At 39.5% G+C, this 17464-nt stretch overlaps 1 protein-coding gene and 1 long non-coding RNA gene across 4 annotated transcripts in view; both read right to left on the bottom strand.

The window, feature by feature from the left end:
• The window catches only part of SLC10A7 (solute carrier family 10 member 7), a 209357-nt gene that overhangs the window by 147314 nt on the left and 44579 nt on the right, over window positions 1-17464 (bottom strand). For both annotated transcript variants that reach the window (XM_075860378.1, XM_075860377.1), the window contains exons 3-4: window positions 15706-15842; window positions 1309-1384 (exon numbers count right to left, since the gene is read on the bottom strand). In XM_075860378.1, coding sequence (XP_075716493.1) covers window positions 1309-1384; window positions 15706-15842 — 213 coding nt within the window. The remainder of the gene's footprint in view (window positions 1-1308; window positions 1385-15705; window positions 15843-17464) is intronic.
• On the bottom strand, window positions 12473-13908 carry LOC142737276 (uncharacterized). Of its 2 annotated transcripts, none has more exons than XR_012880573.1 (3): window positions 13776-13908; window positions 13373-13491; window positions 12473-12633 (listed from the first exon to the last, which is right to left on the bottom strand). It is a non-coding gene; the product is annotated as an uncharacterized LOC142737276 (long non-coding RNA). The 2 variants fall into 2 exon arrangements; XR_012880574.1 differs by having other exon boundaries at window positions 13373-13453.

Raw genomic sequence — 17464 nt, 5'->3', positions numbered from 1 at the left:
ATGTCTCTACCGGAGAGCGAAAAGCTTGTGAGTCCTGCTTCCCCTGACCCACAGAGTGATCAAGAACTTTTCTCAATGAGTCCTGGCAGCATTTATACAGCTTTTCACATGAACATACTGAATCATAAAAACTCTATAGCCGCAAGCTCAACGTTTCCCCCATCCCCTTCTATCTAATGCTGCTCTCAGTTAGGGTAGCAAATCTTTTTCACTTTTTGTGAGACCATTGTACCTGCAGTTAAAGCACCAACTAGCAGACCCTACAAGTTTGTAAGTTGCCTCACATTTTTTATAGTTTGCTTATCAAGTTGCTAATTACCAGATCCCGGCATCCATTCAATCTGATAAAATTATGGGTCAAACTGCAGCTTAGATTTACTGATTCACAGCATTTTGTAGACCGATCTAGAGTAAGGATCTAGCATTAAAAAGTTGCACAATTGCCATCAATAGAGGATATGGCCTGATTGAAAGACATAGCCTAAAGAGATGCGATCACAAAGTGACCGATCTTCATTTTTAAATTTTTTTGTTAAAAAATACATGTCAAATAGAATGACATATTGCCATTTTGAAATGTGCAGACAACAGGTAAAGATAAATATAGTCAGAATCAGTAGACGGGTGCAGTCTGACATGGACGTCTGATCCTTTCTTGCTCTAGGAGATAATCACTGCAATTGCCAGACAGTGGCTTATGTACCTCTCCCTATACAATAAACATATCCACTCAGCTTTAATAGCTCTTTGGGGGAGTCATAGCATTTGGCCGAGAACTATTATAATTTTTCCTTGTCTTAGATGTATAAGACACAAAAAGGAAGAAGTGTGTAAATAACAAATACAGAGCAGAGTAAATCGGGCAGGGTGAAGAGGACTAGTGATGTCACTTCCTTCTTAAGTTCCATAGGATCAAGCATGTTGGATCCTTGTTTCTCTCCATACATATTAGATTATTAGTAGATCCCACCAAAATTGGTAAAGTTCAGAAATATGTATGGCCAGTTTTAAGCAATCCTGTTCTGCTGTGAGGTTGGTGGGGGAAGGAAGGAGTTTGCAGTTCCATTGAGGACAGGTACAGAAAGAAAACCAAGCGGATATATTCATATAAAATTATTGGATTGCAGAGGAAAATTGTGATACATTTGTATGCACTAGTTAAATTTGTTAAAATAAGTTTTGGACATTGTATCCCTTGGGATTTCAGTTAAATGTCACTTTATATGCAATCGATGTATGATAAACATGAATTCATCAATCTGGTATCATAGAATAGTGAGAAAACACATGTATATTTGAAGCACTCACCTCATTACCGCCAACAGCTTTGGTCAAAATGACAGCGGAGGAGACCGGAGGGGGCATACAGCTCACTGTCTGTAGACTGTAACAACATAACATCCGTTAGGGAACAGAAAATACACAGCTCATCTCAATAGAGCCTAAGCAACTGAAAATATGTACACATTTCTACATACATGGATGTCATTAAAAAAATCTGAGAAATAAGAGAAAAATTATATAAAATAGTGTGTAGAATAGAATGTATGATATAAAAAGGAAATTTATTTCACATTGTGTACAATTGATGCCAACTGCTTTTCTCTCAAAAATGATGGACCCTGGAAGAATAGGTGGGACTTGTCCTTAGCAATATACTGATAAAGTTACATTTCAGGGTCCATAGTACAAGACGTAGTTACATAGCTTAATCCCATCACATACTCAAAAAACAAAGCAGACCATACATATTAGATTAATGTCGGCAGACCTTGACATCTAACCGTCCCGTTGGCAAATGTTGGGGGAAATATCGAGTATGCTGGATTTTAACATACCCGATCCTTAGTTCTTCCGGGAGATGACCCCATCACTAGGATCTGGCAGCAGCTTGCCTTCTACCCACCATTGAAATAAACATGTACGCTCGGCCAAACGCATAGTTACGGGGAGGGCGGGCGAGATAGCTGCTTGTTTGGCCAACTGCTATCTTATGTGCAGGGACAACCTCAAAGCAATCGCTAAAAAGGGCAGCATAGTACAAGGACAATTTCGCTCTTATACTAGCCCAAGTGGCAAAAAAAAATAAAAAAATTGTGCTGTTTGGTTAATAGAGCCTAATAAAGAATACAGCGGACTCCCTTATGAATCCTCTATATTCATTAGGAAAACATTCCCCTACCTCTCCCTGCCCGCCTCACCAGTGATTGATGGCTGCATGTATACACGGCAGCCTGTGGGGCGGGTGGAGCGTTCCCCTCATGAATACAGTGGACTCACAACTAGGAGTCCGCTGAATATTTTGTTTGACTCTTTAAGCCAAACAGCACAATATTTTTTTGGTGCTGTTTGGTCTAATAGTACACCAGTCCTGTTCCCACTTTATGTTGCCGATAAAGAGACTAGTTCTTGTAGACTAATTAAGGCAGAGCTTCCACTAATCAGGTTCCATGCTGACAAGCCAGTCAGCTGTCAGCATACACAGGAAGCTGCTAAACGATATATTCTAGCAGCTAGTTTTATTACACAGTTGATGTCTAGGAGGATCACAGTGTTAGGGCTCATGCACACAAGCGGACACGATACAGAACGGTGTTGCAGCTCACTTTGCTCTGTGTGAGTTTCCATTTCACGGACCAAGTTCATCTCTAGAAGCACTGAAGTTCAGGTTTCTAGAGGAGAATTTGTTCTAATATATGGCTTCTGGGCTCCACAATAAAAAAAAAATATGCATATACCTCTGTATTTGACAGCGGTATCCAAGTTACATAAAGAAAACAACAATTGCATGGTGCAAAATATATTATTTTAACAGAAGTCTTTTAAAGAGACTCAGTCACCAGATTATAAGTGCCCTATCTCATACATAATGAGATTGCCGCTGTAATGTAGGTAACAGCAGTGGTTTTTATTTAGAAAAACTATTTTCACCAAGTTATTACCTATTTTAGCTTTATGCTAATGACTTTCTTAATGCCCAACTGATTGTGTTTTTACTTTTGACCAAGTGGGCGTTGTACAGAGGAGTGTATGACACCTCCAGCCAGGACGGGATGTCTATTCACAATCCCGACACTTCGCTAAATTTTGTGTGTGATTTACAGCACAGCAAGCGTAATCTCGCGAGATCACGCTGTAAATGACAGCACAACGTGATCTCAATGTGCTGTGCTGTAAGTCCCACACAAACGTTAGCGAAGTGTCGGGATTGTGAATAGACACACACGTTAATGTGTGTGTATGTGACAGCACACGCTGTGCTCATTACATGAATGGAGATAAGTGTGTGACGCTGATTGGTCAGCGTCATACACTTCTCTCCACAAGTAAAAACACGCCCAGTTGGGCATTAAGAAAGTAATTAGCATAAAGCTAAAATCGCTCATAACTTGGTGAAAATAGATCGTTTTTCTAAATGAATACCACTGCTGTTACCTACATTACAGCGCCGATCACATTATGTGGGAGATAGGGCTCTTATAATGTGGTGACAGATCCTCTTTAAAGTAGTGATAATTATTATAAAGTTGATATAAGTGAAGTATTACCACTAGGTATATAGATTAGAACTTGCCTTAATAGGTAAGCATCACTTTTGCATAAAACATATTTTAAATTTACATCTGTTACTGAAGATATTTACAATTCCTTCACCCCTATATTATACTACTTTTTAAATTATATTATGCTGAATTTTCCGTTTAGACAGAATGACAATCTCAAAATTTTGCATGGTCCCTGTTCTCAGGGCACAGTGCATTGTGGGAGATCAGATGATCATTAGACAGAGCTATGTTATTAAGTCACATTATTTGTAAAAGGAGGAAGTAACATTTTTTATTTCATTATGTATGAGGGGCACTAAACACAGGAGGCTCTACGAGGGGCTCTCTGTCTTCCACCCTTCTCACAATGCACAGCCTAACTAAATGGACTGAGCACCCTTAGGATATTGAATGTGCACATATAGGTCTATACGTAATGGGTGATTTAATATCATGAGCGTGGATAGGTAGGTATGTATGCTTATGTAATTATATACATAGCGTGAAAATCCAGTTAAACATTCCGGACAGGGAATTTCTTTATTTAGAGTCCTCTGTAATATATGATGTATTCGGAATATTGTTCTTGTTTTATTTGATTATTAGTATAATAGTATAGTATAAGTGTGTAAGTCTTTGTTGGCAAAACAGAGACCCCTTTGTTAAAAATGTGAATACCACCGCAGATTCAGAGTCCGTTACACTTCTGCCATTTACCAGCGTTTCAGGCAGCTTATTGGTCTAGACTCCTAAATGCCCACCCCATTTACTTCTTGTTTAGCCTCAATGCCCGCCCCAATAGTATATACACATGGAGGATGAGGGCTATATACAGGGATGATGGAGGTCCCTGTATATTACCCCCATCATCCCTGTATATAACCCTCATTATTGCTATATATAACCCCCATCATCGGTGTATATACTATTGGAACAGGCACTGTCCGCTCGCAGTGGCGCGTGGGCATTGAGGCTACAGAAGAAGTAAATGGAGTGGGCATTGAGAACGCCGTGGACCAATAGGATGCCTGAAACGTTGGTATATGGCAGAAGTGAAGTGGAACCTAAAAATATGCGGCAAGCCTCACAGACAGGAGGAGCAGAGGGATCTCCTTCACTCATCATTGGAACGGGGTTAGGCGAGCATATATATTATTTTTATTAGGCTCTATTGGGGCATTATACTGCATGGGGCAGCTATGGGGAAATTATACTACGTGGAGGGCAGTGTCATGCTGTATATTATATACAGTAGTATACAGCAGGCTCAGGGGATCTATATTAATTAAATGGCGTGGCATGCAAATAGGGTGCGTGGCATGCAAAAAGGGGTGTGGCCTAAAATAGTTAAAATTAAAAGTAAAAATAGTTAATTAATTGTAATCGAGGTTACATGTTCAATTAAATCGCGATTTTGATCTAGCTCAATCTTTCAGCCCTACTTATCAGTACACTTCTCTGATTAAGAAAAAAAAACAGAAATGTAGATCCTGTTCACATCACGTTTTGGGACCACGTTTAACGTATGCGCCATAAACGTAGACAAAAAGTATGCTATTCTAATGCTTCAATCTACTTTGTTTTTAAATACATGTTAAAACATATAGGCATCCATTTGTGTATCCGTTTAAAACATGATTTTTCTTTTCTTCTGCCAAAGAGGAGTTAAAGGGATATGAAGTGCAGAGCGGGTTCGTACTCAGCAGGTGTCGGCCGGGATCGGATATAACTATGATCCCGGCCTTTAAACCACTTAGATGCTGTAGTTAATGGCGACCACGGCATTGAAGCCATTAGAAAGAGGGTAGGGGCCGCTCTGTCACCCAATCGGCACCTCCGTGACGCAATCGCAGGGTGCCGATGGTGGTCATGGCAGCCTGGGGGACTAATGAAGGCCCACAGGCCAGCTGTCATCGTGCTCCTATTAAGTCCTGCCAGAGGCAGGGCATAATAGGTGCTGGTAAAAATTACAATACATAGGTATTGCAGGGGTATTGTACCAGCGATCAAAGGATTGCTTGTTCAAGTTCCCGGGGGGGGGGGGGGACTTAAAAAAAAAATATTATTAAAATACAGTTGAATATGTTTTTATTAATGTAATGTATTTATTAATTTGAAAAGTTAAAAAAAAATCCTTTTCCCATTTTTCCCTAAAGTGATTTAAAAGATTGAAAAAATAAGCATAATTGGTATCCGTAAAAGTCGGTACTATTACAATATAAACATTATTTTATGGTGTAAAAAAAAAATAAAAAAAAAAAATACAGGTTTTTTTTGGTCTTTTCCCCAAAATAAAATTAAAAGAAGCGCTCAAAAAGTTGTATGTACCCAAAAATTATACCAATAAAAACTACAGTTTGCCCTACAAAAAACAAGCCCTCCCACCACTCCATTGACAGAAATATAGAAAGAGTTTTGAACAGTTTTTGTTTTTTTTAACAGTAGTACATCATAGAAAAAAAACCGTATCAATTTGCAATAATCTAAAATCGACCCACAGAACACATTTAACATGTTGTTTTAGCACACAGTGAAGGCCTTAAAAACAAAGCACCCGAAAAGCCATATTTTTTCAGTTTACCAGCACATTATATGGTACCATTAAAAACTACATTTTGCTCCACAAAAAAACATCCTTATATAGTTGCAAAGGACTTTTGAAAGGCGGGGAGGAAAAAACAAAAATGAAAAACAGAAAAATGGCAGTGGCACCAAGTGGTTGAAAACATATACGTTTAAAGGGGTTGTCCAGCCAATAAAAAAATTCCTCAGAATAGGCCTTTAATAATTGATGGTTCGGGGTCCGACTCCTGGGATGCCCACCGATCAGCTGTTTTGAAGGGGGTGCAGCACTCGTACGGGCGCTGCTTCCCCTTAATTTCTTCTTGCTCACTGTGAATCTACACACATTTAGCGGCGATTCACAGGTATTGAAGCCTTATTCTCCCATTGAAGTGAATGCACCCCCTTCAAAACAACGGATAGGTGGGGGTCCCGGGAGTCGGACCCCAACCCATCAGCTATTGACGGCCTATCTGGAGGATAGGCCATCAATTTTTATTGCCTGGAAAACCCCTTTAACAGAAGGCAAATGTTAAAAATTACGTTTGTTTACCTCACCCATTAACTAGAATGCAAAAAATCTGAAGTATACGCTACATTTGGGCCATTCGAGTCAATGGATATGCCGACGCATAGGTTTCAATATTTCTTTTTCATATTCAAGCATAATAATGGTACTAAAGGCTCTGTGGCCTACAGTAAAGGCTTTACCAGAATTGTGGCAATAACACAGATTGCGGTTCAGTCACAGCAAAAACTGTGCGGTTACACAGAGTTCGGTAACGGTACTGCCCAAAGTAAATCCACCCTAACCGCTACAATAGCTAGATTTCTTATATTACATAATAAAAAAAATACATACAATAAGATATTTTCCCTAATTGCCTTAAAACGATCCATTTCTTGCCGCCAATACGAGCCCCTGAGTATCAGAGTAATTGCTAATTGTGCTGACCACAATCCTCATTCTCGCTTCAACCTAAACAGCATTGAATATATAGCTCCCTAAGGGAGAAATTGAACAGCGCTCATAATCATTTGTGCTAAGGGAGACTGCAGTACATTGCAAACCCTGGTAATACAAAAAGAGTTGAAAAATGATCTATTGTACAGTCATGTGCTGGTAGGCGTAGATGTAGAATCCAAAATTTAATTTTGATGATGTATTACACAAGTGATGCAATAAAGCTTTTGTGCAGATTCAGTTTGGAGTAAATCAGATTTTTGTTTTTTCAGCAGTGCGCCTTAACCTTTCAGACTTGCCTTCTTTTGTTTTCCATCTTAAAATTATGCAGAAATTGTCGTTTTTTATTCTGCGACTGTAAAGCGGACTACCGGTGGAAAACCACTTTCATGTATGTAGATCTTGATTGTTTAGCACCACTAGAGACATGCAGAAAGACAAACCAATACAAATCCATTGCAGCAGTCCAAGCCTTGTGCAGACAGAGAACGCCAAGAAACCAGACCAGAGTTTTACGGGATTGCTGCTTTTTCACCTCTAGCCTTCAGAGGGCTTTCACCCAACAACTGCTGTACCATAAAACTATATTCTATTTGTTTGGAATTTAAAGCTTGAGATATTTGTGTCTGTCTATTTTATTTTTTACTTTGACAACTTTATGTTTTTTATTATCATTCGTTTTATTTAACCACTTCCTGACCAGAGGCTTTACCCCCCCTACCTGACCAGGCCCATTTTCAGGTTTTAGCCATGTGCCAACTTAAAAGTGAATTGTTCTCCTATTACTCTTCCAATCTACATGTATTTGGTCTTGTTTTTTTCAGGACATGTTGGGCTTCCATATTGTGTCAAAAAATAATAGATATTTTTTACTTTTTAAAAAATGTAAAAAGGAAAATACATTTAAAAAAAAAAGTGTGAATTTAGATGGTTTTTTTCAATCTGGTGCATGCCCTGGGTAAACACACCTGAATACATATTTGGCAACTTCTGCTGACTTCAGCAATACGAAATGTGTGCGCATTTCTTACACACTGGGCGCAAGGCAGAGCTTACAATGAATGGTGCGCAAACTGGCTTTTGGAGAGCACATTTTCCAAAGCTGGTTTGCGGACACCATACGACTGTTGCAGATGTTGTAAAGTGCCCAAACATGGTCAACACCCCCAAAATGACTCTTTTTAGGAAATTACACCCCCCAAGCTATTCGATTAGTGACATATGAAAGATTTTTGCCCTCTATTTTTTTCCACACAATTCATTGACTTTGATGGAAAAAATTAAAACGGGCATTTTTTTTCCAAATATGCGAACTCAGGTGACCTTTTCTGACATCTGGTGCATGCCACTGCCTACATACACATGAATTCATATTTGTCAACTTCTGCCAACTCCAACTAAACCAAATATGTGTGCATTTCTTACACGCTGGGCGCAAGGCGGAGCTTACAATGAATGGTGCATAAACTGGCTTTTGGAGAGCAAATTTTCCAAAGCGATCTTTGTGTATGCGACCAGCGTCGCGGCCAAAGTCGTCATATAGCCCCAGCCTAAGGTCCCATGCACATGTCCGTGCCCGTAATTACTATCTATCTACCTCTCATATCTACCGCTCATATCCACCGCTCATATCCACCTCTCATATCTACCTCTCATATCTACCTCTCATATCTACCTCTCATATATATTGATATATAGTATAGTTCTAGGCTGGGGCTACACAACGACTTTGGCCAGGACACAGGTCCCATGGACAAAAATCACTTTGTCCGGTAAAATTACCGCGACCACATTCACTTTCATCACTTGCCATGCTATGGAACATAGTAATCTTTCGCTGCGTGACTGTGTCGTGTCCAAAGTCGTCGTGTAGCTCCAGCCTAAAACTATACTATATATCAATATATACAGTGAAGGAAATAAGTATTTGATCCCTTGCTGATTTTGTAAGTTTGCCCACTTTCAAAGACATGAACAGTCTAGAATTTTTAGGCTAGGTTAATTTTACCAGTGAGATAGATTATATTAAAAAAAAAAAAACAGAAAATCACATTCTCAAAATTATATATATTTATTTGCATTGTGCACAGAGAAATAAGTATTTGATCCCTTTGGCAAACAAGACTTAATACTTGGTGGCAAAACCCTTGTTGGCAAGCACAGCAGTCAGATGTTTTTTGTAGTTGATGATGAGGTTTGCACACGTTAGATGGAATTTTGGCCCACTCCTCTTTGCAGATCATCTGTAAATCATTAAGATTTCGAGGCTGTCGCTTGGCAACTCGGATCTTCAGCTCCCTCCATAAGTTTTCGATGGGATTAAGGTCTGGAGACTGGCTAGGCCACTCCATGACCTTAATGTGCTTCTTTTTGAGCCACTCCTTTGTTGCCTTGGCTGTATGTTTCGGGTCATTGTCGTGCTGGAAGACCCAGCCACGAGCCATTTTTAATGTCCTGGTGGAGGGAAAATGGTTGTCACTCAGGATTTGACGGTACATGGCTCCATCCATTCTCCCATTGATGCGGTGAAATGTCCTGTGCCCTTAGCAGAGAAACACCCCCAAAACATAATGTTTCCACCTCCATGCTTGACGGTGGGGACGGTGTTCTTTGGGTCATAGGCAGCATTTCTCTTCCTCCAAACACGGCGAGTTGAGTTAATGCCAAAGAGCTCAATTTTAGTCTCATCTGACCACAGCACCTTCATAATATAATAATAATAATAATAATAATCTTTATTTATATAGCGCCAACATATTACGCAGCACTTTACAATGTAGAGGGAACATGAAAACAATATCAGACATTACATAGTGACAAAGTTCATTTACAATTCAAACCTGCTCACTCTCAGAATCATCTAGATGTTCATTTGCAAACTTCAGACGGGCCTGTACATGTGCCTTCTTGAGCAGGGGGACCTTGCGGGCACTACAGGATTTTAATCCATTACGGCGTAATGTGTTACCAATGGTTTTCTTGGTGACTGTGGTCCCAGCTGCCTTGAGATCATTAACAAGTTCCCCCGTGTAGTTTTCGGCTGAGCTCTCACCTTCCTCAGGATCAAGGATACCCCACGAGGTGAGATTTTGCATGGAGCCCCAGATCGATGTCGATTGAAAATCATTTTGTATGTCTTCCATTTTCTTACTAGTGCACCAACAGTTGTCTCCTTCTCACCCAGCGTCTTACTTATGGTTTTGTAGCCCATTCCAGCCTTGTGCAGGTCTATGATCTTGTCCCTGACATCCTTAGAAAGCTCTTTGGTCTTGCCCATGTTGTAGAGGTTAGAGTTAGACTGATTAATTGAGTCTGTGGACAGGAGTCTTTTATACAGGTGACCATTTAAGACAGCTGTCTTTAATGCAGGCACCAAGTTGATTTGGAGCGTGTAACTGGTCTGGAGGAGGCTGAACTCTTAATGGTTGGTAGGGGATCAAATACTTATTTCTCTGTGCACAATGCAAATAAATATATATAATTTTGACTATGTGATTTTCTTTTTTTTTTTTATATATAATCTATCTCTCACTGGTAAAATTAACCTAGCCTAAAAATTCTAGACTGTTCATGTCTTTGACAGTGGGCAAACTTACAAAATCAGCAAGGGATCAAATTCTTATTTCCTTCACTGTATTATATACACAGATGATAGATAGATAGATAGATGCAGAGTTAATTGCGGACCGCCCGTAAGTTTATAGTCTATGGGAGGTCTGCAAGTGGTTAACAATTTTCAATATAAATTTTAGGCATGATCACTGGACAGCCCAGGTTTTGTTTTTTGTTGTTGTTGTTGTTGTCTATTGGAATGCCAGGAATGGTGAAGACATCACAAGCGGGCCACCCTTTCAGTATCGATTGCAGTGCTTCAGGGAAGGGTTAAACTGCCAGGATCCGAGTTTATCCAGGTGATCGTGCGAGTACTGTTGCTTTGCACCACACGATAATGACATATATGTATGTCAGAATGCCCATTGCAAGGGATGCCTTAGAGGCATTGTCCAAAATAAGAAAAAATATATTCTGCTCCATGTCTGTCCATCAGACGTCCATCATTTTTTCTGATCCTGAACAATCCCCTTTAAGGCATCCCCCGCAATGATGTACATGTACATCAAAATGTGTGTGTTTGGTTTGTTTGTTTTTAATAGTGGTTGCGCCACTGTAAGCAGCAATAACTATATCCAAACGCTTCCGATAACTGGAGATCAGTTCACTATTGCAGAAAGACTTTCATTTAGCCACTTTAGAGGGCTTTCAAGTATGAACTGCCTGTCTAAGGTCTGGACTCAGCATCTCAAAGGGATTCTAGTCAGGACTTTAACTAGGATCCTCCAATTACACTTGAGCTTCAGATCACAGACTAATGACTGGAGATTCAGCATTCAAGATTCCATTGTCAATTATGACAAACTGACCAGGTCCCGCAACAGCAAAGCATCACACCTGTTCTTATTGTGGAATAACGGGGTCTTTACTTCAGACGTAAAAGGATTCCAATTTCGAATCATTAGTCCAAAGAACATTATCGCAAAATGTTTGGGGGAAATCAAAGTGTTTTTGGCAAATGTGAGACGCATTTAAGTTTCTCTTGGTTACCAGTGGATTGCATTGCCTTACCTGATGCAAGTGGGGTCGGTAGTTGTTTGTCTGGATTCGTTAATTTTAGTTCCTGGAGTCATATGGAGGCTGACAACTTCCGAATTTTCTCCAGTTGTAAATAATGGCTTTTACCCTGGCTTTCTTTCCAGACTAATATATTTCCATACATTTCTCGCTTATCTCTTGGAAAATTTCTTTGCATTTGGCCATATAGTTTGTCATAAGGGATGTGGAGACATCTCAATTATTGAATTCAGTTGTGTCAGCCACAACCAATGCAAACAGGTGCATAAAAATCAAAACACACAGCTATGCAAACTCCATAGACCAACATTGGTAGTAGTATGTGTCATACGGACAAGCTCAGTGACTTAAAACATGGCACGGTCAGAGGATGCCACCTTTGCCACAAGTCAATTTGTAAAGTTTCAGATCTGCTAGATTAGCTCCGCTCAACTGGAAGTGATATTATTGTGAATGAAGAGAGTGTAGAGGTAAAACAGCTAAGCGGTAAACCATACAAATTTACAGAGCGGCGCCCACGATTGCTAAAGTGCCCTTTCTCTGTTGCATCAAAAAGATCAATTGGAAATAGGACTATTGGGTGCAAGATCTCATTTTAACGAAAGATCGTGTTCACTATTCTACCTAGTCGATTAGACTTCTATCATGCAATATTAAGCAACACAATGTACACAAGTAACATTTTATATAACTAGTATAATAGAAAAGTTCCGTTTTCATTATCCCAAGCTTAAATAGCCCGTCTAGTCATAGAGAATATAAATGGAATAATTAAATGTACTGGTGCATCTTTTACGATGGTCTTTGGGAGCCGGCTCCTTCATTGAATTACAACTCTTAAAGAAAGGGTGAATGAAGGTTTGAATCTTCTCCAGGATTTCTTGCTATATTCATCCAGCCTACCAAATCCTAAGGGTATTCCCAGTTTAAATTCTGAAACACATTAAGCACTTGAAATGATTATAAGGGGCTAATTTTGAAAGTATTCTTGACATGGGGACAGCAGAAGGGAAGACTGTATGTCTGCAGTGGAATGGGAATAAAGGACACTTATTAGCGCTTAACGAAGAGCTCAGTGTCACACATGAGACGATCCGATTTAAATATAAGAAGGTTTCACGGCCGGCGTGATGAATGCAACTGATTGGCTGATGTGTTTAGCTTAATTTCTCTTGACATCTTAATCCTTCCTCCCGTCATCTAGCCACTGAAAATTACCATAAGTCAGATACATAAGCAATACGAAGACTTTTAAATATTTTACTCTGCGTGCACAGTTAAAGCACATACGTTTGCTACTCTCCAAAGTCTGCTTTTTTTTTGCTTGAAATTTCTATTCTGAACCTTTGAATCTATGTCTTAATAATATAAGAATACTTTCAAAGCATGGATAATGGTGGCTTTGGAATAGTAGTTACACTTATTTTGTGAATATATAGAGGTTTTGACTAACACAGCATTATGTAGTATTATAGTCTAGTACTATACAAATGAAGAATGTCATTTTTACACCTAATAGCCAAAAACATATCTGTGTGAACACAAGAACTGCATAATAGTACAAAATGTGTAAAGAATATAGATTAAGCCGTATGGTACCTAAAGCGCAATTAATAAAAAAAAAAAATTAAGCTTCTGTAGACAATATTTTACCATCCTTTGAATGATTTACCTTTCCCATTTATTCTGAGTGGGCATGGTCTTCTGGTGTGATATTTCCCCTTACTTTGGTGTAGATCTGTAGAGAGTTCACCTGAAACAGGCAGATCCCACAATTATCTCACCGACTCTCTTGTGGATATAATAAAGTAAAACATCACTTTTATTAAGTCTACGTAAAAAATGAAGATAGCACTAGACTTCCTTCCTATATTCCACCATAAAGAATTGGTTTGTTATGGGGGAATAGTTGCTATACAAGAACAGACCAATGCAAGGTACATCTCAGTCTGAACTCACAATTGCGCATTAGGTCTATCAACCTGATTCCTGCCCCACATTCAGTATGACCCACAGACACCTCAGGAGACTATTTTCTATTGTTCGATTAGCTATTGAAAAAAGATTAAAGATACCAATTAATAAGAGAGCTGAAGTTATGATATTCAAACTCCGGCCGCCACGATGAGAACCGCACGCGGCGGCGAGGACGCCGAGCTTTTAAGGGCTTAGCCTAGCCCTCTAGAGTGACACGCGCCAGGACTTCCTCCCACCTCTCCGTCTGAGACAATGGGATTGCAGGCTCGGCGCATGTCATAGTACCATCGCAAGAGACTTGGCTGTTGCCCAGGTAACGATCTCGGATACGAATATAACAATAAAGCAACGTGTTTGTTCCTACTGCATAACTACCATTACTATTCAGCAACGTGTTAGTATGTAGTAGGAACTACCATTACTATTCAAGAGATATATTCAGCAAGATCTGTAGAATAGAGTGGGAGCATGAAGGAAAAATATCGATCCATACAACCAGGTGGAGTCAACGGAGTGTACTTAGATATCATATTATATCATATATATACACACACGTATAAACTGAGGAGTGTGGACTCTAGCCCAGTACCATACTGATTATAAAGACAGAGATTAATCATCATGTTGGACAATAGTCTACACTCAATAGTACATCCAGCTACACAAAGTTACTCTCCTATCATGCGTATACACTAAAGAGTGTTCAGTCTGGTCCACTGTTCTACTGATTTCACAACCACTAAAATAAGTATCACCAGGGTGCTGGATAATCATGTACATATAAAACAGGCTCTACACTTAACGATAACTATATATATATCTCATAATCTCCTGACCTATGGAAGGTAACTCTCATCCCCACAAAAAAAGTGAGAAAGATTTCTTTCTGCCATCTCTTTAAAACCTCTCTCACTTTTTCGTGGGGATAAGAGTTACCTTCCATAGGTCAGGAAATTATGAGGCCACACACACACACACACACACACACACACACACACACACACACACACACACACACACACACACACACACACACACATATATATTATTATTTTTTTCCTTCATCCCCCCACTCTATTCTATGGATCTTGCTGACTATATCTCCTGAATAGGAATGGTAGTATGTAGTAGGAACGAACACATTGCTGAATAGTAATGGTAGTATGCAGTAGGAACAAACACTTTGCTTTATTGTTATATTAGTATCCAGGCTGCTGTCCGAGATGGTTACCAGGGACACCGCCAAGTCTCTCGCGATGGTACTATGACACGCGCCGAGCCTGCAATCCCATTGGCTCAGACAGAGAGGTGGGAGGCAGTCCTGGCGCGTGTCACTCTAGAGGGCTGGGCTAAGCCCTTAAAAGCTTGGCGTCCTCGCCGCCGCGTGCAGTTGTCATCGTGGCCGCCTGAGTTTGAATATCATAACTCCGGTGCTCTTATTAATTGGTATCTTTAAATAATCTTTTCAGTAGCTAATCAAATAGAAAATAGTCTCCTGAGGTGTCTGTGGGTTATACAGCAGACGAAACGCATTGAAACATAGACTAATACGATCATGGACATCCTGAGTGTCATACTGAATGTGGCGCAGGAATCAGGTTGATAGCCCTAATGCGCAATTGTGAGTTCAGACTGAGATGTATCTTGCATTGGTCTGTTCTTGTATAGCAACTACTCCCACATAACAAACCAATTATTTTAGGTGGAATATAGGAAGGAAGTCTAGAGCTATCTTCATTTTTTAAATAGACTTAATAAAAGTGATGTTTTACTTTATTATATCCACAAGAGAGTCCGTGAGATAATTCAACAGAGGTGGATAAGTATATCTAGTAGTACAGTGAATTGTTTTAAGATCCCACAATCACCTCTTATGGCAGACAAAATAAGCGGCCTACGAATGTGCTGTTAAGACATCTGAAGATAGTACCAAAGTTGTTAGTTTTGACTGTTGAAGCCATTTAGTAAATCAAGTTATAGATTTGTGAAAAAGTGAATGATTATTGAACAGCACAATGCAAGACGTACCCCTTTAACAGCCATTCATTGACAGGCGTAAGTGACAGCACTCGAAGGAAAACCCATATTGCGGTTGGAAAGAAGACAAGTGTAAACACCTGGACGAAGAGGTGAAGCTTCACATGCATCAAAGCACTGGTGAGTTCCTGGGAAAAGAATGGGATTCAACATCATTTGAGAATGCTCATCTAGGAAATTAACGGAAAATACAATATATAGGAGGTATGTACTTTAGAGTAGAGATTATTTCTTGAGTAAATTCAAACACATTAAGTTATTTTTCAAGAATAAGCTCGAACCTTTCACTTATATAGCAATGAACAGAATATTTAAAAATCAATTTGCCAACGCTTGTACTTGCACAAGATAAAAACACTTTAAAAAATTAGCTTCTTTAACTTTATTTTTATTGCACATATCATGCTAAATCACCAGCAATATTTTAGTTGTGTCATTTGTTTCTTTCCAGCTCAGTGGCATCTATACATTTTGAACTCTTTCAATATGGGCAGCTTTGTCATGTGATCGCAGTCTGACCACCAATATAGACCATTCTATGGTGTGTGGACAGGAGGTCACTTTCTCCTGTGTGGCTGGCTTACTGTGAAATATCAGATTACATCACCAATCAAATTCCTCTTGGCAATACTGAGACCCCTTCCCTCCCCACCCAACTCCACCCTTCTTGTTAGTCTGTATGTCCCGTCATGCATATAGTGCTGCTGAAGAGATCATTTTTGCCGTATCTAAGGGAACAGAAGTGCAGTGATATAATAGGTGAGGCCATACAATGATTAGATGCAGTTATAGACCCCCTGACTCTCACTACACTAACTGTCTATACTGTCTATGTGTTCTGTGTGCAGAGAGTCCAGTGTATTTCCATGAGATGCAGTTTTACACTGCTCTCCTGACAGAGAAATAAATCTATCACTACCAGGAGGAAGAGGAGACAGACTTAAGCAGCACCATATAGAAATACACAGACTCTGCAGTGCGAGTATAGAAGTTCTAGGTCACTGATCTACAACTTGCTGCACTTATAGCAAGTGCAGTGTGATGAGACTCTGCCCCCTCTGCCAAGTCAGAAGCATCATGGGAAATGTAGACTGCATCAGGGGGAACCATATCAGAAGGGAAAGAAGGAACCAAGACAAGAGACAATCTATAAATGGCACATAAAATAAAATCAGTATACACAAGAGCCTCTATATTATTCTTTAACCCATTCCCGACCCATAACGAAAACATCATGGATGTTTGGAGCGGGCTCACTACACTGCAGATGTCAGCTGTGTTTCACAGCTGACACGCTACTCTAATGGCCAGGAACAGCGATCGCTGGTTCAAGTCCCCTAGAGGGGCTTATAAAATGTGTAAAAAAAAAAAAGAACGTTAAATACATATTTCAGGACTGTAAAAAAAAAAAAAAAAAACAACAAAAATATTTAAAAAACGTTAAAAAAAAAAAAAAAAAAAAAACACCCTTTCCCCAAACACAATGTAATAAATAAAAAACAAAATTGGTATCACCGCTTTCATAAAAGTCCGAACTATTACAATATGGCGTTATTTGTAACTCGCACGGTGAACGGCGTAAAAAAATATTAAAAACACCCGAATCGCTGTTTTTTTTAATAATAATAATAATTTTTTTTCTTTTTCCCAGTAAATGATATGGCACTTTAAATGGTGCCAGCAGAAACGACAACGCCTCCCGCAAAAAATAAGCCTTTACAGCACTCTATTGACGGAAAAATGAAAACTT

The sequence above is a fragment of the Rhinoderma darwinii genome, chromosome 1 (genome assembly GCF_050947455.1).
Source record: "Rhinoderma darwinii isolate aRhiDar2 chromosome 1, aRhiDar2.hap1, whole genome shotgun sequence".
NCBI lineage: Eukaryota > Metazoa > Chordata > Amphibia > Anura > Rhinodermatidae > Rhinoderma > Rhinoderma darwinii.
This window is presented reverse-complemented; position numbering and strand designations above follow the sequence as displayed.